The 26,626-nt window shown below is 41.4% G+C and overlaps 3 protein-coding genes across 3 annotated transcripts; 2 read left to right on the top strand and 1 right to left on the bottom strand.

Moving 5' to 3' along the window:
- Positions 1-6,365: 6,365 nt before the first annotated feature.
- On the top strand, positions 6,366-9,005 carry ficd (FIC domain protein adenylyltransferase). The gene is made up of 2 exons (XM_084056090.1): positions 6,366-7,228; positions 7,319-9,005. Exons 1-2 carry the CDS (start codon positions 6,961-6,963, stop codon positions 8,407-8,409), a joined length of 1,359 nt encoding a protein of 452 aa, XP_083912216.1. The 5' UTR covers positions 6,366-6,960; the 3' UTR covers positions 8,410-9,005.
- Positions 9,006-9,044: 39 nt separating this feature from the next.
- sart3 (spliceosome associated factor 3, U4/U6 recycling protein) lies at positions 9,045-22,998 on the bottom strand. The gene is made up of 19 exons (XM_084056089.1): positions 22,792-22,998; positions 22,121-22,247; positions 21,438-21,542; positions 21,162-21,346; positions 20,717-20,822; positions 19,633-19,757; positions 19,342-19,497; positions 17,891-18,029; positions 16,814-16,921; positions 16,644-16,721; positions 16,502-16,560; positions 14,970-15,079; positions 14,752-14,864; positions 13,306-13,382; positions 13,056-13,218; positions 12,493-12,956; positions 12,222-12,374; positions 11,644-11,831; positions 9,045-11,300 (listed from the first exon to the last, which is right to left on the bottom strand). Exons 1-19 carry the CDS (start codon positions 22,987-22,989, stop codon positions 11,090-11,092), a joined length of 2,865 nt encoding a protein of 954 aa, XP_083912215.1. The 5' UTR covers positions 22,990-22,998; the 3' UTR covers positions 9,045-11,089.
- A 633-nt stretch (positions 22,999-23,631) lies between these two features.
- iscua (iron-sulfur cluster assembly enzyme a) lies at positions 23,632-26,042 on the top strand. Its single transcript, XM_084055113.1, has 5 exons — positions 23,632-23,778; positions 24,315-24,428; positions 24,543-24,653; positions 25,196-25,274; positions 25,436-26,042. Exons 1-5 carry the CDS (start codon positions 23,680-23,682, stop codon positions 25,525-25,527), a joined length of 495 nt encoding a protein of 164 aa, XP_083911239.1. The 5' UTR covers positions 23,632-23,679; the 3' UTR covers positions 25,528-26,042.
- The last annotated feature ends 584 nt before the right edge of the window (positions 26,043-26,626 follow it).

Genomic DNA, 26,626 nt, shown 5'->3' on the forward strand with positions numbered 1-26,626 from the left:
TGTACATAATTGCCAAAAGCCACTTATAGAGGGTGGTTACACCACCCTAAAAAAACATGAGGAAATAAAAAATAAACCTTGTGTATACATGTGGTACGAGAAAGATATTTATGTTTTATGAAATAATGTATACAATTTATAAGCCGTACCCAGAGTCTTTATATTGACCTTAGTGTTATTAGCAAAGCATCGTGGTCTTTTGCTGTGTAGTATGAACTGTACAGAGATGGATGTGCAGTGACTTGTCCGTTGTTTCGGAAGTACGCGTGGTCTATGTGTCCTCCCTCAAAGTGGGTTGCTTCTTGTATGAGTTGAGTGAAGCCTAGTTTCTGAAGAGATTCTGATACGTGGTTGTTGGGGTTTTCACCAAGGCATATGTTGAGATCACCGCATATCAGAGTTGTTTTGATTGGGTCGATTAACCGTGTCAAATTCTGGATCGAGGATGTATGTCCTTTGCTTTTGTAGACATCATAGTGATGTCATGAATAGTAACATAGTGATGTCATGAATAGTGACCAATCAGAACGTTGACGGACCTGACCAATCAGAACGTTGACGGACCTGACCAATCAGAACGTTGGCGAGCCTGACCAATCAGAACGTTGACGGACCTGACCAATCAGAACGTTGGCGAGCCTGACCAATCAGAACGTTGACGCAAAAGCCAGGTATAGAGGGCTAATATCAGAACGTTGACGGACCTGACCAATCAGAACGGTGGCGAGCCTGACCAATCAGAACGTTGACGGACCTGACCAATCAGAACGTTGGCGAGCCTGACCAATCAGAACGTTGACGCAAAAGCCAGGTATAGAGGGCTAATATCCGCTCTATACCTAAAGGTATAGAGCGGCTAGCGCCGCTAATAAAAATACATTACAGTACAAAAACACACGTAACTTACAGTACGCAACAATACAAAACACATACACAGTACATACATACAAACAAGTGCTCCCCTATCTTTCCCTAGTCTAGTGACCCTCTATAGGGGAACCTTTTCTAATAGACAGGCTTTAGTCTTCTGCTTAAAAGTCCTCAGATTGGTCATTTTGACACTAGATTCGAGGTCGTTCCACTGGGAGGCTCCTAAGTAAGTAAATTATTCTTTGCTTAACTTTACTTTTAAAAGCCGGATGGCTCACATCTGCTACACTGGCTCTGGTGAAACAATGGTGTACTTCGCTTCTCTCAGTAAAACATGTCTTTAAAAATATGGGAACCTCGCCATATATTATCTTATGAACCATGGTCAATCTGGCCATGGTTACCCTGGATTCTACCCAGCCAGTTGAGCTCTCTAAACTGGTTTCCGAATCCTACCTATATGGGATCTGGGTCCTAACCATAGAATGACCCTGATCAGTCTATTCTGAGCTGACTGTAGCTTGGTTTTGAGGGATTTCATTAAGCCCTCGAACCAAGATGTGCATGCAAAATCAAAATGGCACATTATAAGGGAGTTGGCCACCACCTGTTCTGTCTCCCTATCTAAGTACCTTGCTGTCCTTGCAAGAATTTTTTTCTATTTTTAACTATTTCGGCCATCTAGGTTACCATCCAAGATACAACCTAGGTATTTCACAGATGATTTTGCTGCCATGAAGTCCGATTTGAAAAGTCATTACATAGTTTACACAGAAAATACAACAGGAATTCAATCATCGTTAAAAGTATATGTCAATCATGCTTTTAGCAGTGCTGAAAATGTGCTTGTGTATTTTAGTGATTCCCAATCTGTAGGCAAGGGCCTACTGGTGGGCCACGAGGGTATTGCAAGTGGGCCTCCAACTGACTGTTAAACACTACAGAAGTGTTCACACAGGAGGAAATATATCATTTTGAGCAGTGAGCGACATTGAGGGAGTGTGAGTGTGTGTGCACAGTTTCGCTGTGATCAAGCCAACGGTGCCAGAGATTAGATGTCCGCAGAGAGGGAGACGGACACAAACACGGACACACGGATGGACGGAGGGGGTGCAAAACATAGTCTCGGCCATGCCTTTCGGTCTGGCGGAGACAATAAAGTAAAAAAGAAATCTGTTAAATAATGAATTGCTTAGATGCATATTATAGACATGATGCAAACCGATTTGTATTTATTTTCCAGTTGACACATTTAGAGCTGGATATGGTAGGTCCTTCGGCGTGTTGGCCGTTTCTGTAAGTGTGTCACTGCTACCATTTCATTTTTTAAAAACACATTTATTAGATTTATAAGACATTTAAGAAGATTAAAGATCTCAATATTTGGCTTTTGTCCAGAATGCCTCATAATTGTCACAAAAAAACAAAGTAGAAAAGCAAAAAGGAGTGTCCTACATAGGTGAATGCATCGCTGGTGTAATTTCACTTTTGGCATGTTTTCACACATGTTTTTTCTCTGTAGCTTCACAGTGTTCTTACTGGCAGGGAGGAGCAAGACTGTGTGAAACTAACAAGAGGCTCAAATCTCTGAATATCTGACCACAAGAGTGAGGAGCAGGAAACATTGTTATCTATTAGACTACATGTCTAATCTAGACATGTGGCTAGCACCCATGCTAGCACCCTGCCAGACTCAGTATGGATGGAAACTAAATGTCGACCACAAATATGTTTTCTGAGAACAAGGTCTTACTGCCAGTAAGTTGACTGATCTACGTAGGTGTTGCTTTGTGCAAAGATGATGTGGGTTTAATGTGTGAAAGAACACAGTTTCTGTCCTCTGCTGCAGGCCTCGCCATGTTAACGGTTTGATATCTGGAAGTACATGCAGGACATAATGAAAGAACTTATATGCTATGAACATATCTTCAGTATTTATTGTGGAGTTTCTACCTCTTGAAGCAAAGCATTTTCCAGTGATCTATCTCTGATGCATCCTCTGTGCATGGATGTGTTGTTGAATAAACACACAATTTAACCTAAAGTGCATGTATTGATTCTGCCTTTTACAAAAATATTATACATAACTGGTAAAAAATAAAATAAAATATTCATGCCCTTCAATGTCATTTACAACAATGACACCACTACGTCCCACATTCTGGGAGACAAAATAAAGACAAAACAAGAAAGATAATCTTGCGGTTGTCACTGGACATTCGCAACGTGTTGTCCTACGCAATAACCCCAGCAATGACAGTAAATAAATACGCCTGACATCAGCAGCAATCTGCACATCATATGCCCATATATGGAGATATCCATGAGTGTGTGTTCCCAGTTATATATATGCATATATATAGAGATCCCAGCTGTCACCCCGAATCAGACATTGTTATACTACGGTTTTATGCCCATACATGGAGATCAGCACAAAATCAACTTTGTTATAGGCAACAGTTAAATGACAGAACTATGTGCCTGCCCAAATATGGACATGCCTGATCATCATCCAGTGCTGGGTATCGAAACATGAACACTCTGATTAACGTGTTATTATTTTGCAACTTGTTGTCTGCGGGATAACCCCAGCAATGCCGGACAAGCCGAGAATGTTCTGCTAGTGAAGTCACACTTATCTTTTTCAGTAAATTCTAATTTAGTTGCACAGACATGAAGAAAGCCACAGTCTTTTGAAGGAAGTGCACCATTACAAATGATCTAGTCTGTATCTTTTCAGTCTCAGAGTAACTAACTGTAATTTGATCTACATGATCACCAAAACATCATTTTTCCACCTCCGCAAAATTGCCGGCCTTTGACCCAAACTGTCACACACTACTCAAGAAACTCATTCATGCCTTCATCACATCCAGTTTTTTTGACAACTGCAATAGCCTCCTCTACGGCACCACCACCAAAGTCCTCAATAAAGTACAGTGAGTGTATACAAACCTCTGCTGCCCTCCTACTACCCAGTAAACACTCAAGAAACACCATCACACCAGTCCTCCATGACCTTCACTGACTCCCAGTCAAATACAGAATACATTTCAAAATACTCCTCACTACCTACAATAAAATCACAATACAAGGTCCAACCTAGCTGCCCCCTACCTCTCTGACCTCCTCCACCATCATGTTCCCTCCTGCTCCCTCAGGTCCGGGTTTGCCATTTAAAGCACAAAACCTGCATGGGGAGATACAGTAGGGCTTTCTCAGTTGAATTATTATTATTATTGTTATGGTAAATGGTAAAAATAATTGTATGCATATCTTACTAAGTACTGGTCTAAGGACAATGAGATGCAGATAAATAAGTGCACTTATATGTTATTCATTATTCACAGTAAAGTATACTACACAGCCATTGTCAAACAAAAACTACAATCATAATTACAAATGAAATGAGTGATTTGACATTGTGCCAGCCCTACACAATTTTTCCGACAGAAGAACAAATGCTTTAAATATGAAAGCCTAGTCTTTTTCTTGCTGTGTCCAGCAATGGGCCTCATTTCATGCATTATGGAGTGCATGCTCTTCCCAAGTGAACCTGTAATAATATATATGTAGCCTGGTGCAATGGGGAAATTACATAGCACTGAGGACAATTCACAGAATGCAACATCTACTTTCCCCCCAAACAATTGTTAATCATTTGCTGTATTGTGATTAAAGTTCTCATACAGAATCTCTCTCCCTCTCCCTCTCCCTCTCCCTCTCTCTCTCTCTCTCTCTCCCCAGTACATCTGTGTTTGTTTGTGTCTCTCTCTCTCTCTCTCTCTAGTCCAAGCCCAGTCTTAATGTATGTCTACAGTGGGAGAAAAAGCTATACCAGGGCACCCTGTGGTTGTGTGAGCATGGTTAAACTGTGGCTATTGCCTAAGTATATTGTGAGACTGACATGATGGACATACCTCCTTCACAAATTAAAGTCAGCCATGGGTAGGTCTTATATTGACCTTGACCGCATGTGTGTTTACAGCAACATAGAACAGCCTGTAGTTATGTTTGGATCTATATGTTATAGCTAACGGCTTGACATGGCCCTCTACTAAAATAAATCAATCAGTCAATCAATTATCATCATCATCATCACAGGCTGGTCATTATTCAGTAATAACTGGTGTAAAGGACATGTCACTCAATATCTAACACGCACAAATATACAGATATAACAAATAAATCAAGGGCATATATTAACTAAATCAGTGAAAGCTCAATATTACAATCCCAATTACAAATAGTAGAAATATGTTTTGCTTTTTGTTCTGCTGCTGTAACCATCAATATGTGCTACTCTACAGTAGCCTATATACTCAGTGCAATACTGCCCTCATCTGTTTGAAGGTAAAGATCCCATTTAAGGAAAAAAGAAAAGGAGAAAAAAGCATGGCTTCTGTAAAAATGTGGCTATTAAAAGAAATGAAAAAAGGTCATACCATGTAGTAGACCAAAATTAAAGACAAAGCTATACAATATGTTGTAAAATAAAAAACAAGTCAATAATACTATGTCATCAAAATACAGTACTATACTATTACAATACTATTCTAAAAGAAAGTCATAAAATCAAACACTTTTGGCATAAAAATAGCCATACCATGTCGTCATAGCAGTATGGACAGTCATAGTAGCCTACTGCTTAGCCCCTACGGAACCTCTCCCTCCGCTGTATAGCTCCGAGATGAGGTTCCTCGTTTGTCTCTGCCGTTTGAGGTCGACATTGTCGCACATTTTCCACTTTACATGTTTCTTACCCCTTTCTGCACATCGTATCCAAAAAGTAAAGCATTTCCGCCACTCTCTCAGATGTTTTAAGTTCTAGCGCACCATAAAAGCTATCCAATGAGTTGAAGAAAGTATTTAATTTGCCTCGGTCTTCATCCGGTCAAATGTTTTTAAGACATTGCGCAAGAGTTGCGCCCGCAGAGATAACATTACTGATTCCCCTACTGGTCAAATGTTGAATTGCATCTTCTAATGCAAAATATTATGGAACAACAAAGGAATGCACAAACTTACTAGCAATGATCCTATGGTGATCACAAACTGAGTAGATGTCAAAAATGTCTGCTATCTGCAGACACAACTTGCACACTGAGTTTTCTCTGGGCATACTGAGGTAAACAGGTGTTCCTAATGTCCCCTTAATTAGGCCCAAATTAGACCACAGTGACAGAGGCTAAAGAGTTACAGAACATACATGCACCACCTAGTGGCTCAACAATGAAATGTATGAAAATAAAATACAGAGTCCAGCACAATAATATCAGTACTTCTCCACCACTGGCCTACATACAACTACGAAGTGACGTTTCCACCCTCCAAGCCCTCCTGTCCGCTCCGTCCAATCACTGACTGCTACGTACCTGTTCTTGTATTGCTGCGTTTTCAGCCAATCCGCAACATCTATCATCATGGTTCCGACCAATCATGTTGCAATACGTTCACAAGTCCAGCCTTTGTTCAGTTCCAGGAAGTTGATGATGTGTATTTTGGTACACGGCCTTGACTTCGAGTGAAGGGTTTAGGGTTATCGTATCACTAATTTCTAATTCTTTACCGTCCGATTTTTACAAGACAGCGGTTCTTCATTTTCCTTATTACGGCGTGGCAAAGGCAAGCCCTCTAGAAGAGGGTCTGTGTGTCTGCGGCTAGCAAACTACTGGACCGATCGGCGGTTTCCCCCTCACATATTGTGTTCTTGTGAGTGTGTGTGCGGGAATATTTTTCACACTTTCTGAAATCATAATCTCAGATCCGCCGTCCCTCCATACTTGGGCAAGACTGATGAGGTCATCGACATGACTTCAGAACTACAGGGACGCCAGGCTGTTTATTAGACCCGTCTTAACTTGTCACTGGTTACAACAACACGATCCAGTTGTCACTGCCACTGGTTGCAAAGCTAAGTAGAGTTAGCTACATGGTAGAAATGTAATGTGAGTTGATGGTGAAGTCTTGACAGCTGTTATACTGAATGTGTTTGTACTCCTCTCACATCTCAACGTATTGTATACCATTAGCTGGAAAAGTGCAGTAGTAGATGGGGTATGTGTTATTTTAAAATGTATGTAACCGGTGATGGCTGCTATAATGATCTGGCGTTACACCAGCTGCCGTGTCCTTGGAGGATGGGGTCCGCTTCTGTGTGTTCTTCTTGGGTCTTTGGTGGCACTCTGGATGCCACTGGTAGGGGTAGAAGACCAGTGCTGTTCCATGCTGAAGGGCATTGCCCAGTTACGCTGCCAGCTCTGGGGCAGCTCCCAAAAGCCCACCGTTCAGTCAACCAGTCTCACTGTTCCCTTTACCGCCCTTGATGTCCTGCCTCTTAGGTCCAAACCAAGCAAAGGTAAGCAGTTACTTCGGTTTCCAGAATTAAGGCTGTGCTTTTCAATGTTAAAATATTGCAGTGCCAATAATGTATCTTCTTTTATTTCAGAGACTGTGCTGGAGTCCAAAGCAGCTCTGCAGCAGGCTTTGGAGATGAAAAAACAAGGGAAGAGAGAGAAGGCTCACAAGCTGCTGATGCATGCCCTCAACATGAACCCTGACTTCGTGGATGCCCTGACAGAGCTTGGGACCATTTTGGAGGAAGAGAAGGATGTTGTCCAAGCAGACCACCTATATACCAAGGCCCTGGCTATCTCACCTTGTCATGAGAGGGCTCTGGTGAGCAGAGACCGCACCCTCCCTCTGGTGGAGGAGATTGACCAACGTCACTTTGGTATCATCGACAGCAAAGTGCGCCGGCTTATGTCCATTCCCAAGGGTAATTCTGCCCTCCGACGGGTAATGGAGGAAACCTACTACCACCATATATACCACACAGTGGCCATTGAAGGTAACACATTGACTCTATCCGAGATCCGCCACATCATTGAGACGCGCTATGCCGTACCTGGCAAGAGCCTGCAGGAGCAGAATGAGGCCATTGGCGTAGATGCAGCCATGAAATATATTAACACCACCCTGCTGTCTAGAGCTGGAGACATCGCCGTCACAGACATCTTGGAGATCCACCGCAGAGTGCTTGGCTACGCTGACCCTGTGGAGGCAGGGAGGCTGCGCACCAACCAGGTGTTTGTAGGCCACCATATTCCACCCCACCCTCAGGATCTTGACCGACACATGCAAGAACTGGTCGAGTGGCTCAACACTGAGGAGGCCCTTCAGCTGCACCCTGTTGAGTATGCAGCACTCGCCCACTACAAACTGGTTTATGTACACCCCTTTGTCGATGGCAATGGACGCACATCACGGCTGCTAATGAACCTGGTACTCATGCAGGCACGTTACCCACCCATTACAATTCGCAAAGAACAAAGGTCTGAGTATTACGCAGCTCTGGACACGGCCAACGAGGGTGATGTTCGACCTTTCATTCGCTTCATAGCCAAATGCACAGAGATCACTCTGGACACACTGTTGATCGCTACTACTGATTATGCTGTGGGTTTGCCAGGAGCTAGTGATCACCAGGCCTGCCCTGACTGCAAACAGACTATCCCAGTACACACCTGGGAAATGTGATGGAGCCTATCATGATCAAATAGGACATGCAGGGTTGTTCATACTATTGTCTTTAGATTATTTAATAACATATTTATGTTTCTTAAGTTGGCCAGTCACCTGGCTATGCTTAATACATTGTTTTTATTTGTTTTTGACTCTGACACTGTTACAGGAAAATGTTGGCACCTCCATAGCATGCATGGCATTAGGTGTCCTGTCTCACTCCTGCCATAGACCGTGTCAAACTGAAATTAGATTTTTGCTGGGCTTGTGAACAGATACCTGTACATCTCCAGAAGGAAAACTTCACACTTCTAGTTTGTTTATTTTCAATTAAGGATTTTGCTGCTGAAATGTGGAGGCATTTTAAAATGTTATATATGCATGTAGTACTATTTACACTTGCAAATATGAAAATAAGACGGTCTCATGCATTTAGGTCTATGCTTAATTTGGGATGCTTCACAATACTGACAAATGGTATTGAAAATGTGTAGTTGGTGCTCATGTAGATTGGCTCCTGATTTCCTTTATCTCTAAAGATCATTTCTCATTACACTGTCAAGCACTTTCATATTTCTAAATTATTTTATTAAATAAACTATTTTATTAGCTTCCTGTTGTAATGGCTGTCAACAAGAACAAACTGGAGATCACTCTGAACAAGGTTTTATTTATTTATTAAAACTTAGACCAGAAACAACAAAATAGCATGACATGACATTTTACAGCAAAGTAAAAGGGTAGAGCGGTAAATTTAAAGTTATCAAATACTAGCCGATCAGCTGTTCAACTTGGCCGAAATAGCCATCTATTGTTTCATAAAGTCAAAAATATGACCTTTAAATTCAAAAACAATGCACAACACGCCTTTTCTGTAGGATGTTTAGAGACCAATACTTTTTTTAAATTAGGCCACTGTGGTGATAACATCAATACATATAGCTTTTATTCCTTATTTTATGAAAGTCCTAAATTGTTTACAAAACTATGGCAACCTGTTGAAAATTACAACATAGCACATAGAAAATATCCTTCCTGATCCAAAGGACAAATTAACTGACCATGGAATGCTATTAGCAATACAAGGACAAAACCTTTCCATGGAAGAAAAGTGAGGATGCCATTTTAACGCTTTACTTGTAATGCTGCATAGTTTTCTTTCCTCTAATAATAGTGGACTATGCAGGACCAAATAAAACGTGTAGTATTATGCTATTTTACAGAATATTTCAGAGCTGTCAGCTTATTACCCACTGGGACAGCAGCTTCATACAGTAGGCAATAAAATCCTTTGTAAAAATCATGTCTGCAACTGAACTGATTTGCAAACTGCAAATAACTATAAGGGATTCCAATCGTCATGTATATTTTACATCAAATGTAAAAATTAACACAGTGTCCAACTGGACCTACGTCCTGTTGGATACACTCCTATTTATATAGTAACATTTTGTATAACAAAACAGCCTAGCCTTGTGCACTATTGAACTGCCGTTAAATAGTTTCAGCAATGAAAACCCATAACCTTTCTCCCAACCCTCAGGTATTAGTAACATGACGTGTAGGGCAGGCATTTAACTTATCTTTCTGCACCCTTTGGCTTTTGCAGTTTTCCATTACGTCATACAGGTTATTGTAACTCATAGATTAAATTAAAGGAGTAGTTCACCCAAAAAATGACTTATTTTCTATCAATTACACGCCCCATGATGGATTTTGTTTTGTTTTTTGTCGCATTCCTAAGCCATTTTTTACTGACCGTGTGCATCTCTGGTAGGAGACACAAAGAGTCTAATTTGTGTCTCCTACCGGATACATTAGCATCTTTCCGCCGGTAATCAAATTATTGGCTTAGGAATGCGACAAAAACAAAAAAACATCCATGATTTCAAGACTTCATGGGGTGTGCTATTGATAGAAAATAAGTCATTTTTTGGGTGAACTACTCCTTTAAGTAATGAAGGGGGAAAAAATTATGCCTGACAAAACTGCATGTTTGCTGCGTCCTCGGGGGTTCAAGATAAGCTGCACAACTTTGAGGATTTCCTTAAAGTATTTCTTTACATTATTGTAATAAATACAACTTGTATACACACACACACATACACACACAAACCACTTATAACACATCACATCTGAAATATCAAATGTTTGCATATAACTTCTTAACATACATCATGTTTGGCTGTGAACATTTAAAAAAATACTCTCTCCTATGGATTTGCCGGACTTAATTCCCTATCACCAAGTCAGCACAACAGAAGAATACACCCTGCAACTTCAGGTGTATAATTTGATATATTTACACAGAAACATTATGCAGTTTTCTTTTTTCTTTATAAAATATATTTACCAACCTCCCCTAAAAAGCTAAACAACAATTGGTCGTTACACATTCTATCATACTGGTGAAAAAGAATTCTCATCTTTGTTGAAAGGGATTTCTAGGACACGATCAAGTGGGATTAAGGCTTTCTCACAGGAACTGACATAGGGACAGGACTAGATTAAAGGGAAGTCAATCAACCTATTGGCCATATTCACATGGTGACCATTTTGCTCTTGCATCATAGTTGTGGGGAGTTCATCTCCAGAGTGTGTGCTCAATACAGTAAAATCACCACCATCACTAATCTGTAAGGACACAAGATGGCTTTCTGTAAGAAAGGTTGTCATCCTCCTCCCCTTCATCATTTCACTTCTGGAGAAGCATTCTGGCAAAGTCTGAATTAGACAAGGGTTTTGTCTGTGCCTCAACCCCAGTTTCTCCAGTTGCATTGACAACTGTACTGCCTGTCCCTGGTATGGGTTTAGCTGCAGTCCCATTCTCAGCTTTGTTTGCAGACCCACTCTGTCGTTGTAGCGACCGAGGAAGTAATGAGAGCTGTGTGCGTCCTCTCCCTCTCCTGGAAAAAAAAAAAAAAAAGAGTAAATTACAATACCAGTTGCAAGACTGACAATATCACTCTTAACTCCAGCAAATGTCTATAGATAGTATCTGGATTCCTAATGACTGGTATGAGGATGAATCTCATAGTCTACTACCTTGTTTACAATTGGTATTAAAATGCATCTGAGTAATCAGACAGATATCCTAAAGAGAATGAAATCATATAGCTAAATCCACCTTGGTTTCGGCAATATGATTTCAATCTGTTTATAATGCATGTTAATTGTGTTTTTAAGACCAAATCTGCCAAAATACAATTTAAGAGGTTTAAGTATGAGATGTGCTATCAGCAAACTTACGATCCATAGACCATAGAGCGAGGCTTCATGGCTGTCATGGGTCCACTAGAAGCAAGGTTATCCTTATTTCTTCGAGGTGGGTTACTGATGGCCACAGCTATGGTATTGCCTTCTACAACCATACCATCCAACTTCAACACTGAATGGGAAGCCTGGGCTTCATCAGCAAACTCAACATACGCCAGGCCCTGTAAAACAATGCAAAAGAGATGTAATGCATGTTACACAGCACATCTGCTATGCATGCCCTAACATTCACTGGAGCTTTTAGATTTGTGATTGAAATCATCCAGTAGCATATTTCCAATGGTCCAGTATATTTATTAGTTTTATTTATGTAAAACTATTTATGTCAACTTGAATAGCCCTAATGTAATTTACTGTCGTCCCAGAACTGAAACTTACAGTGACATCACTGTAGTGCTTTTAAAGGACTTCCTACTCCTTTTTCCAGGTCCCCTGCTAATCAGAACACAAACGATAACTGTTCACATATCTCCATCATAGAACGGAGCGGTGCGGGGTCAATAGGCCTCAGAACAGTCATAAAAAAGAGCCGTGCTGTCCTAGCAGCTCACCTTGGGTTGGCCTGAGCGATACGTGACCAGACGGACATCTACGACAGTGCCATGATCCTTGCAGATCTCTTTTAACTGCTCCTTGGTGCATGAGTAAGGCAGCCCTGAGATGAAGATCTTGTGTTTCTCCATAGTGTCATTGTATCTGAATACCTATAGAGATAATCAAGTAGTCATTAAGACAAAAAAAAAGTCCAGTGTCCAGTGCAAATACAATCAACCTTATATTTACCAGCCATTAAACCAACACAAACACAACTGGCATTTTTACCTTGAAGTTAGGATTTGCGTTTTTGTCCACACAGGGTGATACAAATACGGGTCTTCCTTCCACCTCGTGTCGGTCCAGCTTCAGGGCTTCAGGGACAGATGCTTGGCATTCAAACTGTATGTAACCATAACCTTTGAACTTCCCCTTGTTGCCGAAGACGAGGCGCACCTGCTGGATGGGACCACAGGGCTCAAACAGAGTCCGGAGCTTGTTTTCTGGCTCCTGCAGTGTGTATGCCAGGTTGCTGATGAATACACTGAGGTTATCATTGCGCAGCTCGGGCTTGTCATCCTGTTGCATCTGTGCAGTGACTGCTGCTGATCCCATTTGGGCCCTTTTAGCACCAGGTGGTGTAGGCCTGTGACCACCAGTGGCCCCTTTGCGCCCAAATAATCCCATCTCCGTCTCCATTTGCTCCTCTGTACCTGGGTCAGCATTTCCTCTGTGCCTCTTAGGAGCTTGTTCTGTCACACAAGGATTATTATGTTATAGTCATATATATATATATATTTCCACTGATCATGTGTTTTGTAGAGAAAAAACAAAAACAAAAATGTCTTTACCAGAGTCTTCATCCCATTCATCCTCCTGCTTGGCTTTCCTTTTGTCCCCAGCTCGGTTTCCTTTCTGACCCTTCTTCTGGGACTTCTTTTCTGCCTTAAACTTCTGCCGCTGCTCGACCTTCCCTTCCTCCTGACGTGCCAGGGTGGCTTCTTTCTCAGCCACCTATGGGATGGGTGGAGGAGATTAATATCAGCAGGCAGCAGTGAAAAAAGGGTATCTGTTCTGTGTCGTGCAGACAAGAGTGCTTACTTTGACTCTCTGCTCATTGACTTTGTTCAATCGAGTCTCCGTCTTCTGCACTGCTGCGTCCCAGTCTTCCAGAGAACCTGAAGGTGACAGAGGGCGCAAGAACATCCGATGAATGTATTCACTATACTACAACATTTGTATTCATCTGGTGACAGTCTGCTAAGAAACTGTGCTCAGTTTGTACTACATTCATACAATTGCAACACTTGACCAGTAGACTGGGATCAATTTGTTTTGCACTTTTCTGACCGGGTGCGAACATGGCCTGCTGTTTCCAAAAAATAATTCCAGAGGAAACCAGGGGTGTCATAGTGGTAGGGCCTACCCATAAACCTCTGAAATCTTATGAATCTGGACAGTTTCTTTGAATTAATCTTGGTATACTTCGTTATGTCCATGTTTTATTCTAAAACTAGAAGTGAAAACTAGGCTTTCTGCCGTGTGGAAAGCCTGGTGACGGTTTGGAGCATTACTAAAGGGTAATTTGCTAGTCAGGGTAATAACACCGGCAACCGTTCAGTTACAAGCTCATCCTATAACATACAGGCTACCACTTGCCCAAAGTCTGTCAAACTGTGTCCACTGAATACATGTAAACAAGATTAGAAACAAAATGTAATTACAGCTTGCCGCATTATTATTTTGAATTTTTCCCCCATAGAAGATGACTGCATGTGTTTAAAAACAGGTCAGTACCATTATGTCCACAAGAGGGTGCTCACTGCCAAATTATTGTCAAGAAAAACTGTGCACCACTACCATATTTATTTTCTGTCTTCTGTTCTGACAAATTTCAAGTAGGCTAGTTGCAGCATCATGTTCAATGTACATGTGACATTTAGTGCAAACTGCAGTGCAAAAATGTGATTATACTCTACAGCCTTTAGACTACTGAAAACCAAAGGTCAAATTACAATTAATGGCCTGAATAGATAGATGACATTAATGAAGAATGTCAAGTAATTAACGCCTATTCATTGATACACTCAGTGGAGAGAACAGAAGGGGAGGGCTGAACGAACCTGTCTCCTGTCTCTCTGTATAGTATCACTGTATGCAGTCAGCACGAACGATGGGAACAGTATGAACGAGACATGGATATAGCGTGGAGTGCCTCAAACTCCTTTAAACACTGTGTTTCAGAGATAGAGGGATTTCATTCTTGATCCATTCATTCTTAATCTATTAAGCTCTGAGCTCTGAAGTGACATTGATAAGAGCTATGTTTAAAAATGTTCACATCAGAACAGGGTGGTGGTGCTAAAGAGAGATCAGGTCCCTGTCTGAAAGTGCTAAAAAGTGCAGACTTTCCACAGGAAGTTGATGCCAAAACGGCACTGGTGGGACTTGCTTTGTTTTTCTTTGGTGGATACACCGTATTAGTTGCCATTAAGATGTACCTGTGGAACCAACACATTCCATTCTTCACCTTTAAACTGAACTCACCCTCTACTCTTTCAAAAGAAAGCAGGACTTCACACACATGCTCTGGGTAGTCTGTAGTGCACTGGACAGCCCGGTGTAGAGCCTTCCTGCAGTGCATGGGATCTCCATACGACCTATATGTATAAATAAAAACAAACAAATGCATCTAGTTACATTATTGCTTACACATTATGCTTCTGCAACTTCATTTCTGATTATCAAGACATACACTGGCTGACCTTTCAAGGTTATAGTACTCCAGCCACATGTTGGCATATTTGGCATTTCCTTTTGTCAAGATACTGTCCCACAGTTCTCTGGCCTTTTGCATGTTCTTGCAGTACAGAGCCTGGCAAGTACAGGAAAGAAGAAATACAGTTATTTGTACCATTTGCAAATACTTTAGCTAAAACTCCCCATTGCAGTCAGAACTGCAAACACAATTTTCCACCTTTTCAGTCTCTACCTCACCCCCTAGCACTTCACTCTCCCTGTACCCCTTGCTGTCACCTTCCATCCCGACTGATGGCAGCGATTGACTAAGATATGGCTACCATGCAGACATATCTTTGTCACTAATTCATGTTTTTGTTAGTTTTTTTTTTCTTGACCACAATTTTAAGAATGTTGATAGTATAAATTGTTTAGACAGATGCTAGGGTCTTGGTTTTACCCGGATACAATTTTCTTGAGGCACTGCACTGTTTCTCTGCATTCTATGCATGTGATTACCTTGCTTATTGTAAGTCGCTCAGGATAAGAGCGTCTGCTAAGTGCCCAAATTGTAATTGTATTCAGAGGCAGAATACACCAAAACAAAGATATTCATATTAACTCTCTCAGTGCCAAGCCACGAGTTATCCCGAGTTTTTTTTTTTTTTTTTTTAATAGAATGTTTAGAACCCAAGATATCGTGATCCGAAGATTTGCTGCTCCATTCACTTCTTGTTTAACTTATTACTGAAAAAGAATGTATCTCGGCTCCTGAGCTTTTTTTTTTACTAAAATGCTGGCACAGTATGAGCATATTTTTTGGCACTGAGAGAGTTAAACACTAGCAATGAATGTATTTTACCTGTCTTTGTCTTGTATCATCTATTCAAGATCTATGTAAAGACTTCTGAACTTAACACATCGGGTGCCAGCATTTTTTCATAACAACTTACCGTGGGTGCCAGCATTCTCCCCATTGACTGCGCTTTGCTGTTTAACGTTTCCGCGTGCGTTACAAGCAAATCCACGCAAAAAAAAGCATCGATTCATGTTCTGCCATGAGCCTGACTACAGCCTGGAACCATAACATTCCCCTCGCGGGTTACAACGGGGGGGGGGGTCGCGCATCGCGCATGACCAGTTTTCCCCACAGGAAACAGATTCGGAGATATAGGCGTTTCAAAGTAGGAAATAGACAGGAAGCGGATGGGGGAAAAAAAAATGTTTCCGGTGAGCGATCTGGCACTTCCTTCGCAGGATTACAATGGGTGCTCCCAGAGCTGCTCTAGCCCCGCCCGCGCGGAGAAAAACGAAAAAAACAAAAAGACTGAAATCACGGTCCAGACCGTGTTCGGCACCGAAGCTTCGGAACCGCCACTATGTAAACACACGGTTCAGACCGTGTTTGGCACCCGATGTGTTAAAAATAAGATTTTTTTTTTAGTGCAGTAAAATATTTTCCCTGTTACATCATCAAAACGTATGCAGCAAACTATATCATATCACAATGTAATGTAGACATGATATCAATTAGTAGTAGTTTTCTTTTCTTTTTTACCTCTATTCTTGCCCAGATCTGCATTATGGTACAGGATGGATCTCCACTTTCACTGAACCCTGCAAGTGCACATCAGTGAGTGAAATTAAGTGAATTAAACTATAATTAGGAAATTAAATTAAAATATGACATCAAAACCTACTCTCTTCAACATCTTGTTTCATGTAGTCCAGAGACCGTGAGAAGGCGGCTCGCAACTCCTCCAACTCTTTACTTGATTCTGAGAAATATAAGAGAAGCAGATGAATCAGAAAGGGACTGATCATCAAAATACAAAAATAACATCTATATTTTCATAAAATCTTAGCTCACCTTTGCTGAAATCGACACGCCTCCTCAGGTAGTCAAGGTATGCTTGCCAGATGTCCACATAATCGGTCGCTTGTATAAAACCAGCATTCAGTGCCTTTTCAAAAACATCTGTAAAGAAAACAGCCTACTGAATTAATAATAGCCTACCTATAGACCCCTTAACAGACGACGTCACTCTGATAAGAACCAGTATGCGTGCAACCAGTATGCTCTTAATGAAACCCATTCTGTCAGGTCTCGCTAGGACGCGCCTCACTAGCCAACACACAAGAGGGGGTTGGGGTGTGCTGAAACCAGCGCACCCCGAAACAACAGGTTGAGAATTGATTGCGTGAAACAATCACCTGTGCGTCCAGTCTCAATGTTAGTAAACAAATAATTGGTCTATAGAGGTGCTCCGATCGTTCGGCCACCGATTTAAAAATCGGCCGATTTTTAATCCAAATGACTCGATTGGTGATCGGCAATTTACCCGATCCGGAGAAACCGATCTTTTATGACCGAGCTGCACCATTTAAGTGTTACAAATGTCAATCAGATATACAGTATAATATCACTTTGCATCTTTGTGACAGGCTTACACATGCTTTGATCTTTCACTCAAAAACCATTCTGAAACTCAGTTTAAGTTTACCTGACCATGTTTAGTTTTAGTTTAATTATTCCATGAAGACAGGCACAGACAGCAAAGAGGGGAAATGAACTCCTGTTGCTCTGGCTGGAGCCTGGGACCAATGTTAACATCACTGTTTGGGGAAACGGGGGCGGTGAGGTGCAAAGTGCCGTTAACTGCTGGCTATTGTTTCTTTAAGTACCAACAACAAATGCTAAGCATGCTAAGCTATTACAGCATACAGTATGTATGCAAATCACCCAGGCATTCACAGCCACACCTCTTGATTCGATGTAGCGGGCACACAGTCTCGCGGGCATGCACGTGAATGCCAGTGTATCTGTGGGCGCGTGCGTGTTGGTCAAGAAAGGTGGTCATACGCCGTAGCAACGTGTAGCAGACCACTACACCCCTGATTATAATAAAAAATTACCACCATGGTAGCCCTAGAGATTATTGGTTACCTGACACAATTTGATGTTCTGCATCATGCCTCTCCAGGGCTAGCAAGTAGCTCTTCCACAGACCCATCGTCCAGGGGCAGTTCCTGACGGCACGCTCATGAGAAGAAAGAACTAAATCTTTAATCTTCAGTTGGCGGTCCTATGGAGCCCAGAGGGAACAGAATATCAAAACGACTGTTTAATGGTCATTAAAGAAATTGAATAATGGAATTTTAGTTTGTGGATTGTCACACTTTCTAACAATCCACATACACTTGCAAATGTTTTAGGGCCTCAGTTCCACCTCGTTGATGTAAGCCATATCTCTTAGCAAAAAATAAAAGAGAAATGACCAAACACATCAACAGGATCATTAGGGGGGGGGGGGTTTATTGGCTCAGACCACATGGTATGAGCCAATAGACACCCCACATAATGATCCTCCTTGGGAGCCTGAGTACGGTACATCAGTTCAAATCCAACTCCTGGTTTCACTTAGTCTCTTCTGCGACCGGGCTTTTCCAACCCGGTCGTAGTAACTTCTGTGTTACGCCCCCTTCTGTGACACACACGGAACTGCTTCGCCCCTAGTCACTGTGTCACATTCCAGGAGGACAGCACTGGCCGGCTTTCCTCCATGGTGGAAAATAGTGCTCGTGCTGGCACTGCCATTTACAATTTACGATTCTGTCCCTATCGGTACATAACTCAAACGGCGCTGAGTCTTCTCTAGTGGACTTCGCAACGTTCGGCACGGCGACTCGCTCGGCGGTGCCTCTCGTTGCTCAAGTCCACTAGAGACGGCGAGCCTCCGTCGTCCATGTGAGAGGCAGTTCCACGTGCGTCACAGAAGGGCGCGTCGCAAATTGTTCCGTTCCGTTCGTTTCTCTTCTCTCACTGTCCTTGGTTTCCTGTCTCTCTACTATCTCCTATCTAAGAAATAAAGCATACAAATGCCTGATCATAATTTGAAATATGACTCTGAATTCCTAAGCTGAAGCAATTGAATTAGGGCATACTGTACTTCCATTAATTTAATTAATTCTCCCAGTAATCGGAAGGAGACTTTCATCATATGCCTAATCATATGTACCAATGGAACCAAATGGGCCCTCAACGGGTCCATTTGGTTCCATTTGTACACTCTCAATAGTTAAATTATCACTGCAGATTTGATAGTGTAGATGAGTTACGGTCATGTAAGGGGTCTATTTGGACCGACGTTGAGAACCAATTCATTAAAGTATCTTTCCACCAATCAGACACGTAATATGACCGGCATCTTGATGAATTATTGGCTATTGTCTGGGTTTAGCGTTTGCCATGTCAGCATCTCATTATCACCCCATTAAAGCAATTAAAACCCCCATGAATAAATTTCAGCAGGAGATGCAGGATGTCTGAGTAATTAAAATTAACACCGTGAAACACAGCCTCACACTGCAGCTTGGAGTGGGGGAGGGGATACTCACCAGATAGGTGTTGTATTTTGCCCACATGTCTGGTACAAGGCAGTTTTCTGCCAGCGTCCGCTCAAAGATTATCTGGATCCGCAACGGATCGCCCTCCTTCACTTCATAATCAATGTAGGACTGATATTCTGCCAGCTTGGGTGGCTCTGCTATCATCTGCAGCAAGACATTGACATATCAAAGCATTGTAATGCCAATGCATATAATTTAAGAGAGTCAAATGTAATTTAAACAGACTTGCTAATATATGGGTAACAAGACATAATTGTTTAGTTTTTATAAAATAGGTACCAGAGCATCTTCATATGGCTTGGACTTCTCCATCTGTTGCAGGACTCTTTTGTACAGTTTTGAAACCTTCTCAGGCACCCCCTGCTCAGACCACTCGTCATACTCTGCATAGGTGGCCTCCATGTCTACAAGAACGCAAAAGACCGTTGGCTCAATTTGTAAGACATAAACACAATGCAAATTATTATTATTAGTAGTAGTAGTATTTTACAATATAGAATAGAAATCCAAACATTTAAATGTATGATTTACTTATCATAGTTATGTGAATGTGTATTAGATCACCTCCTACAGAAGTGGACATTACTTTTCCAATTACCTTTGTGTCATAATCTGTATAAAACTCAGGAGTGACTATAGCCAGAGAGCTGGCACAGGTTATTAACAAGATAGGCACCCAGAAATGTCCCCAGAAATGCCTCTGGTAGGCATTCAGCAGGACCCAAAAAAGGAAGTGAGCAAAGCCAAACCATCTGGCTATCTCGCACAGTATTTAGTCATTCACTTTGCCAAGAGGCGAATTGGGCCTGGAGCGGAAGTGTTCATTTTGTCAACATGTAAAGCTTTTTCAAAAGCCACACTGCAAACACTCAATCCCCACAAGGCTTAATAATCCCTTCAAAAGCAGCAATTCAGTATTTCAGTCTAGGCCTGTCACAATTATTGCATAATCACCTAATCAGAATTATATGAAATAATCACAATTATTTTACATAATCGTCATAATAATTTCCATGCTAAAAAAGGTTCATACATTTTCAAAAAATTGCAAAAATAGATCTACCAGTGCACAACATGTTGCATCGCTACGCGTTGTGAGCTTGTAGATCGTTATTTGTTATATCTGCCCTGTGCAATTTGGTCTACAAAGCCTAAAAAGGCCAACGGAAATGTAATTCTTATTCATATGTTCCAATGTTCAATGCCAAAAACGCAATTAAATCGTTAACCAGCATTATTTATAGGACAATTAATCATCAAGTAAAGTTTCATGATCGTGACAGCCCTAGTCATGACTCATGATACTATTGGGCATTCCCCAATTTAGAGCACCCCCTCTGACCAGAGGAGGTGGAATCCATACCCATTAAGGGGATGGCCAGCTGGCGGCGGAACAGTGTATGGATGCGCTCAAGCTGAGTGTTCAGTAGCTCCTGCTGATCATGGGAGGGAACACTGCCGGGGGGTGGCTGAAATGACGTGAGGGTAAAATATCAGTACCATACCTTTGTCTAAAATGAAATCCCAAGATTTCAATCATGCACATTGAATTTAGCATATTCTATTATTGAGCAACAGTGAGCCACCACAAATTGAAAACATGGTACAACATTATTGTTTTCATTCTTAAATAAATAAAAACTATCATAGGGGCACACCAGATAATTTTGACTGAGATGATTCTTCTTCTATGTGAAAATCTGACAACTTGCATTTGACCTATGCATGCAGACAAAGGTTGTAGGCAAAAACAAGCGTGCTTGAATGAACGCTTAGTGAAATCAGTGCCAAAGGAAGGAAACTCAGACCTGTACTGTGGACAGTATGGCATTCTCAAACTCCCTGTAAGCCTCCCACACTGTCGCTCCCTTGGCCATGTGAAGGCCCACAGCTGTCAGGGCTCGCTCAAAAATGGATCTCGCTTTGTTCATCCCACCAGGTAATCCCATTCCACCTATTGAGTACTGGGCATATTCAAGCCAGATATCTGGACCTGCAAGTGAAGACAATGAACTAAATAAATATAATGCTTGTTCAGTGACAGTGTCAAACCAAAGGCAGTAACTATTATATAAAGCACTTACAGATGTAGTCCTTCACGGCCCTCTCAAAGAGTTCGTAAACTTTCTCCCGGTTAGGCTCCTCCTCAGTTAGGCGGATCTCATCCTTGAGCCAGTCTAGCCAGATCTCTGCAGGGTGAAGATAATTCATACTTTGTGTTACATGACGGTGGGATAGCCATGTGTAGAGAGGACACCTGGGAAACAGAAGGTCCATGGTTTGGCCCCCAGCCCCAGATCTGTGTGTCCCTGTGCAAGACACTTGGCCCTAACTGCTCCCCAGGTGCGATATTAATGGCATTTAACCACTGCTGCTAATAGTTAGGATGGGTTAAATGCAGACGACACATTTCACATTATGTGCAAATGTACTGTGAAACAATACCCCAAAGGAAAGGGGACCATAATATTATATTATTATTTCTTATGACGGTTCCACAAAAATAACTATCAGAACCGTGTTACTGGTCGAAAATAACTCAAAATCAGTTATTTTCAGAGAGTGGCAACTGGCAACCAAGCGAGTCGGAGTCTCATAGTGTTAAGCAAATTGAACAATGAGAAACAGAATCATCCTTATGAACAAATCATAGGTTTACAGGTGTAAATAAGTGGGTGGAATTCTTTTCCAATATATTACTGAACTTGGTCAGAGCTCTCCATCTGCTGACCTGCATGTCAAGACAGTTAACTTTACATAAACCTACCTTCAGTGAGTGGGAAAAGCTCACTCATTTTCTGCCTTGCCCTGCGCAGAGGGATCAGATCTCCCTCCTGCCTTAACAGCTTGATGAGATCCACATGGCAGTTGTAGTCAAACGCATTGATGGATAACTGAAATCACACAAAAAAGAATCAATACAGCTTGGCAAATGTGGCTGGGTGATCACATCTGCAGCTAGACAAGTAACGTTAAAGGCAAACGTAAACAATAAGATGTGTCAATATCCACCTCTGATGAGATCAGACGAGAGTAAATATCTGCACTAGTACGGTCAGGCAATCTGGCATACTACATAGCAATACTTGTGACGTTGCTACAGTATAATTGTACTGTATTTTGCACACTGTGGCTGGACTGTAAAGGTCCAAAGTCTTTCATCAAAAAGGGCGCGTGGGTACTATTGTGGTCACCTGGGGGCTAACTATTAGCATTCGATATTAGCTAGAAAGCTAATGGGTTAACTTTGATCAGCTCGGTGTCTTGTGAGTCCAACTGTAATGCACTTGCAGGCACTGGTTTGCTCCGATAAGGTTGCATTGCATAAAATGTTATGTTCAGATTCGGTTTAGGCTGTTTTGAGGATAAGGGGCAGCTAACTTTTGCTAACACTAGCTGCTGTGTTTACCACCCATTCATTCATTCGTTGTCCATTACCTGCTCCTCCAGACGTTGGATTTCGGCTTCATTTTCTTTCTCATCCTCTGATGATTCGCCCTCGTCTTCGTCGTCTGAATTTTCGACACCCATGCCCTCCTCGTCGTCGTCCGATTCCATCTCTCTTTCCAACCCTGCGTCTTCCTCCATCTCTTGTAAGTGCGTTTCCTCTGCGTTGCTGCTGCTTGCCGCTGCCATGTTGGAAGGGCTGTCGTCTGTCTGCCTGGTAACAGCCTGCTGACAACACGCTGTCCGCGAGTACGACGGCCAGTGTTGCCAGATTGTGTTAGAGAAATAAGCAACAGGTCTATGAAAACAAGCCCAAAAGAGTATTCATCATGAGCTATTTGAAAATAGCAGATCTACAAGCTCACATGCTTGCAGATCTGCTATTTATTTATTTTTATGTAAAAAATGTGAAATATTTTTGAAACATCAACAAAAATTTGGTAGGGGTTGCACAAATGTTGCACAAAACATTTTCAGATAGAGTAAAGTAAAGTTGCTTGTAAATATTGGTAGTTCAATTTGTGTTGTTGGAATGTTAAAAAAAGATTTCAATTTTTCCCAAGATTTTTTTTGAAAATAGCAGATCTACAAGTTGTGAGCTTGTAGATCGGCTATTTTCAAATAGCTGATGGACATAGCTTCTTTTGGGCTTGTTTTCATGTAATCTCTCAAGAACAGATTCTGCTCTGCGTAAAAAACAGCAGAGGGCGCTGTTTTTCCTTTTTTTTTGGCGATGGGTTCCCAGATTGGTTTTCATGGACCTCGTTGCTTATTTCTCTCACACAATCCGGCAACACTGCACAGAGCGCTGTACTGTGATGTTCACTCGTTTACGGTCGTGCGATTCCGAATTTCCGTCAATCATCGTTTGTCAACAACATGGCGCTGGTGTCCTTACGAAAGAGTGGCTCTTTGGTACTATTTGGCCGAAGGTTATTGTTCCCGGAGCTAAAGGCGCTTTGCCAATATCACGAAAAGGTAACTAAAAAAACATGTTGTGACCATTTAGGTTCACATGCCATGAACCTTGAATAACGTCTATTTTGCGTGTGTTTGTCCTTGTCGACGGTGTAACCCTTTAGCAATAGACAGTAGCCACATAGCTAACTGCAGCAGAAACAACAACACGTTTGTCTTTCCGTCTGCATGGATTAAAGTTCTCAGCCGCCACGACTGATTTTAGTCTTTTGGATTCCATAGAAGCCAGCAGCGATCTACAAGCTCTCAAAGCTTGTAAATAGGCTATCTTTGGTTATTTGTTTTAAAGATTAGAGCATTTTAAGTGGTCAAACTATATGTTTAGAAGCATTTTCCATAAAACCCTAATGGTCTCGGATATTTCGTAAGGTTAAGGTAAGGTTAAGGCTTCAGTCTGTGATTTCTTCACCTGTTAGTAGGCAGTGTGTAGAACAGCAGGACCAATATTACTAAAACATGTTCTCAGTCTTGAGATTTTATTTTTGCTTTAATCCATGACCATGTGTCTCTCTCTCTCTCTGTCTCGCTGTTTTAAGGTGGTGGACCACTATGAGAACCCAAGAAATGTGGGTTCCCTTGACAAAAACTCAAAAAATGTGGGTACAGGATTAGTGGGCGCACCAGCCTGTGGTGATGTAATGAAACTTCAGGTATGCCAGCCCTTTATGGCTGTCCACATCCAGTTTTTTTATGGCCCATAAGCCAATGCCAACTATTCATTTTCTGCTAACATTCACAAAACAGTGACTCTTGTTTGTCTAAAGATCCAGGTGGATGACAATGGAAAGATTGTGGATGCGAGATTCAAAACCTTTGGTTGTGGTTCAGCTATTGCCTCTAGTTCTCTAGCAACTGAGTGGGTGAAGGGGAAATCTGTAAGTATGGCTTACCCTAGCCCTAGAATGGCTAATATTCCATAATCCATACATTACATGTATACACAGCCATAGAACACTCATTGCGTTTCTGTGGAGGGATTCTTCTAACTTCTAGCACTCTGTGTGTACTCAATCAATAATGAATTTCTGCGACTTGCAGTCAGTACTTGTCATCTAGTATCATATATAAGTGTGAATCTTATGGAATATTTTAAATATTTTACTAAATACGTTTTCTGCCAGAACTTTTTAATGGAACTGATTCTAGATGACAAAAGCTGACCCTAAGTTGCAGCAATTAATTATTAGGTAAGTTAAGTTCACATGCAGCACTGCAAATTAGAACGCCCCAGAGATGAGTCCCTCCATGGAAATGTACCAAGTGTTTCTATGTCAGTGTATATGGAATACATGCAATGTATGGAATATCAGTCATTCTAGGGCTATAGGCTTATCCCTGTTCCAAGCAACCGTAGCCGATTATATCATGCTGCAGTTGTTTTGTTGGGTTTCTTCATATTCTATATTCTTTCATGCAGGTTGATGAAGCACTTAAGATAAGAAATACAGACATTGCCAAAGAACTCTGCCTTCCTCCCGTCAAACTTCATTGCTCAAGTAAGTTTGCAAGGAAACAAAAGCTAACCTTTGCCTGGATTGTTAGTTTGGTTCATCCATAGATTGTACTGCTATGGTCATTATCCCATATACATTCTGTATTTTTCTAATGTGTTGAAGTTGCTCATGTCATTTTAAAAACCTCACTCATTTATTTGTAGTGCTTGCTGAAGATGCCATCAAAGCAGCACTGTCAGACTACAGACTCAAACAAGTGGACAAGAAGAAGGAGGTTGCAGAAGTCAGCATTTAGTGACAATGTTAAATATGCATGGTTTAGTACATGGGTTATGGCTTCCACATACTCCACTCTAATTTAGAAATTCAATAAAACTTGCAAGAGTGTGGAGTAAATTTAACAGGTAGCCCATTTTACAGAATATAAGTTCTGAGTGTTGCTGGTTCATTTGATCATTGTTGAAAATGAACATAAATAATACAGTGCAATACGTTTTGAGGAAATTCAAAGTTATGTCATCTCTATTTGATATTTCTGATCAGGAAAGGGATAAGAGACATCAACACTTTAAAATTCTATTGTGAATCTACAATGCATATCTCTTTGGTATATGAATAAGCATTTATCATTTGAGGTGTTTATATTTTACAGTTGGGTCTCTGGATGTATGCATATTATGGGATGAATCATTTACATATTCCGTTGTGTTTCATCAGATAAAGTAAATACACAGCCATAATACAAATTGAACAGAGAATAGACTGTTGTGTATATGCTTGTGTTATACTGAAATAAACTTTAAAAACAAATTGTGCATTCATCTTTTGTGCTGACATCAACCATATCTACAAAATGATGTTTACTTTCCATGAGTCAGTTGTCTTTAGGATTGTTGAAGTGGAGCCACCCGCTGGTGGTGAAGGAGAACCATTTTCAGCACCAGTAACACTCCCAATATTAGGAACGCTACCAGCACACACAACACAGCCAGCAAAGCTATGATTACTGGGGATAACTGTTGAGAGAATGGTCCAGGGTTGGGTGTAGGCAAGTAGCCAGCCTTGTATGTGGAAAGAAAAGACCCTGTTCCAAGTGAGGTGGAATTCTTCACAGAGTACTGTACTGTGATGTTGTCTATCCACGTTGGTGGTTCTTCATCGGGGATAGAGATTGTGGGTTTAACAAGGAGTGGAGTTAGTGGCTGTGTTACATTGAGCGACAAACAATCCTCATAGCTAAGCATGTCTAAAGAGTTGTGTTCAGATAATATATGAGTCATACGAACATCCTGGTTAGTATAATGAATTTGACCTTGCGGTTCAGAGGTGGTGGACGTTTCATAAGATTTTTTCTGTGATGGAATATTTATCGGACCACCCAAATGCCTTTTATT

This window comes from Gymnoscopelus microlampas (genome assembly GCF_963454915.1).
Source record: "Gymnoscopelus microlampas genome assembly, chromosome: 4".
NCBI lineage: Eukaryota > Metazoa > Chordata > Actinopteri > Myctophiformes > Myctophidae > Gymnoscopelus > Gymnoscopelus microlampas.

Coding starts and splice junctions, on each gene's coding strand:
- iscua (XM_084055113.1), top strand. CDS start 23,680: ATGGCGCTGGTGTCCTTACGAAAGAGTGGCTCTTTGGTACTATTTGGC. Junction 23,779..24,314: donor TTTGCCAATATCACGAAAAG/GTAACTAAAAAA, acceptor CGCTGTTTTAAG/GTGGTGGACCACTATGAGAA. Junction 24,429..24,542: donor GTGATGTAATGAAACTTCAG/GTATGCCAGCCC, acceptor GTTTGTCTAAAG/ATCCAGGTGGATGACAATGG.
- sart3 (XM_084056089.1), bottom strand. CDS start 22,989: ATGGCAGCGGCAAGCAGCAGCAACGCAGAGGAAACGCACTTACAAGAG. Junction 18,030..19,341: donor CAAAATACAACACCTATCTG/GTGAGTATCCCC, acceptor TGGGCTCCATAG/GACCGCCAACTGAAGATTAA. Junction 15,080..16,501: donor AGATCTGGGCAAGAATAGAG/GTAAAAAAGAAA, acceptor TGTACTTGCCAG/GCTCTGTACTGCAAGAACAT.
- ficd (XM_084056090.1), top strand. CDS start 6,961: ATGGCTGCTATAATGATCTGGCGTTACACCAGCTGCCGTGTCCTTGGA. Junction 7,229..7,318: donor TAGGTCCAAACCAAGCAAAG/GTAAGCAGTTAC, acceptor CTTTTATTTCAG/AGACTGTGCTGGAGTCCAAA.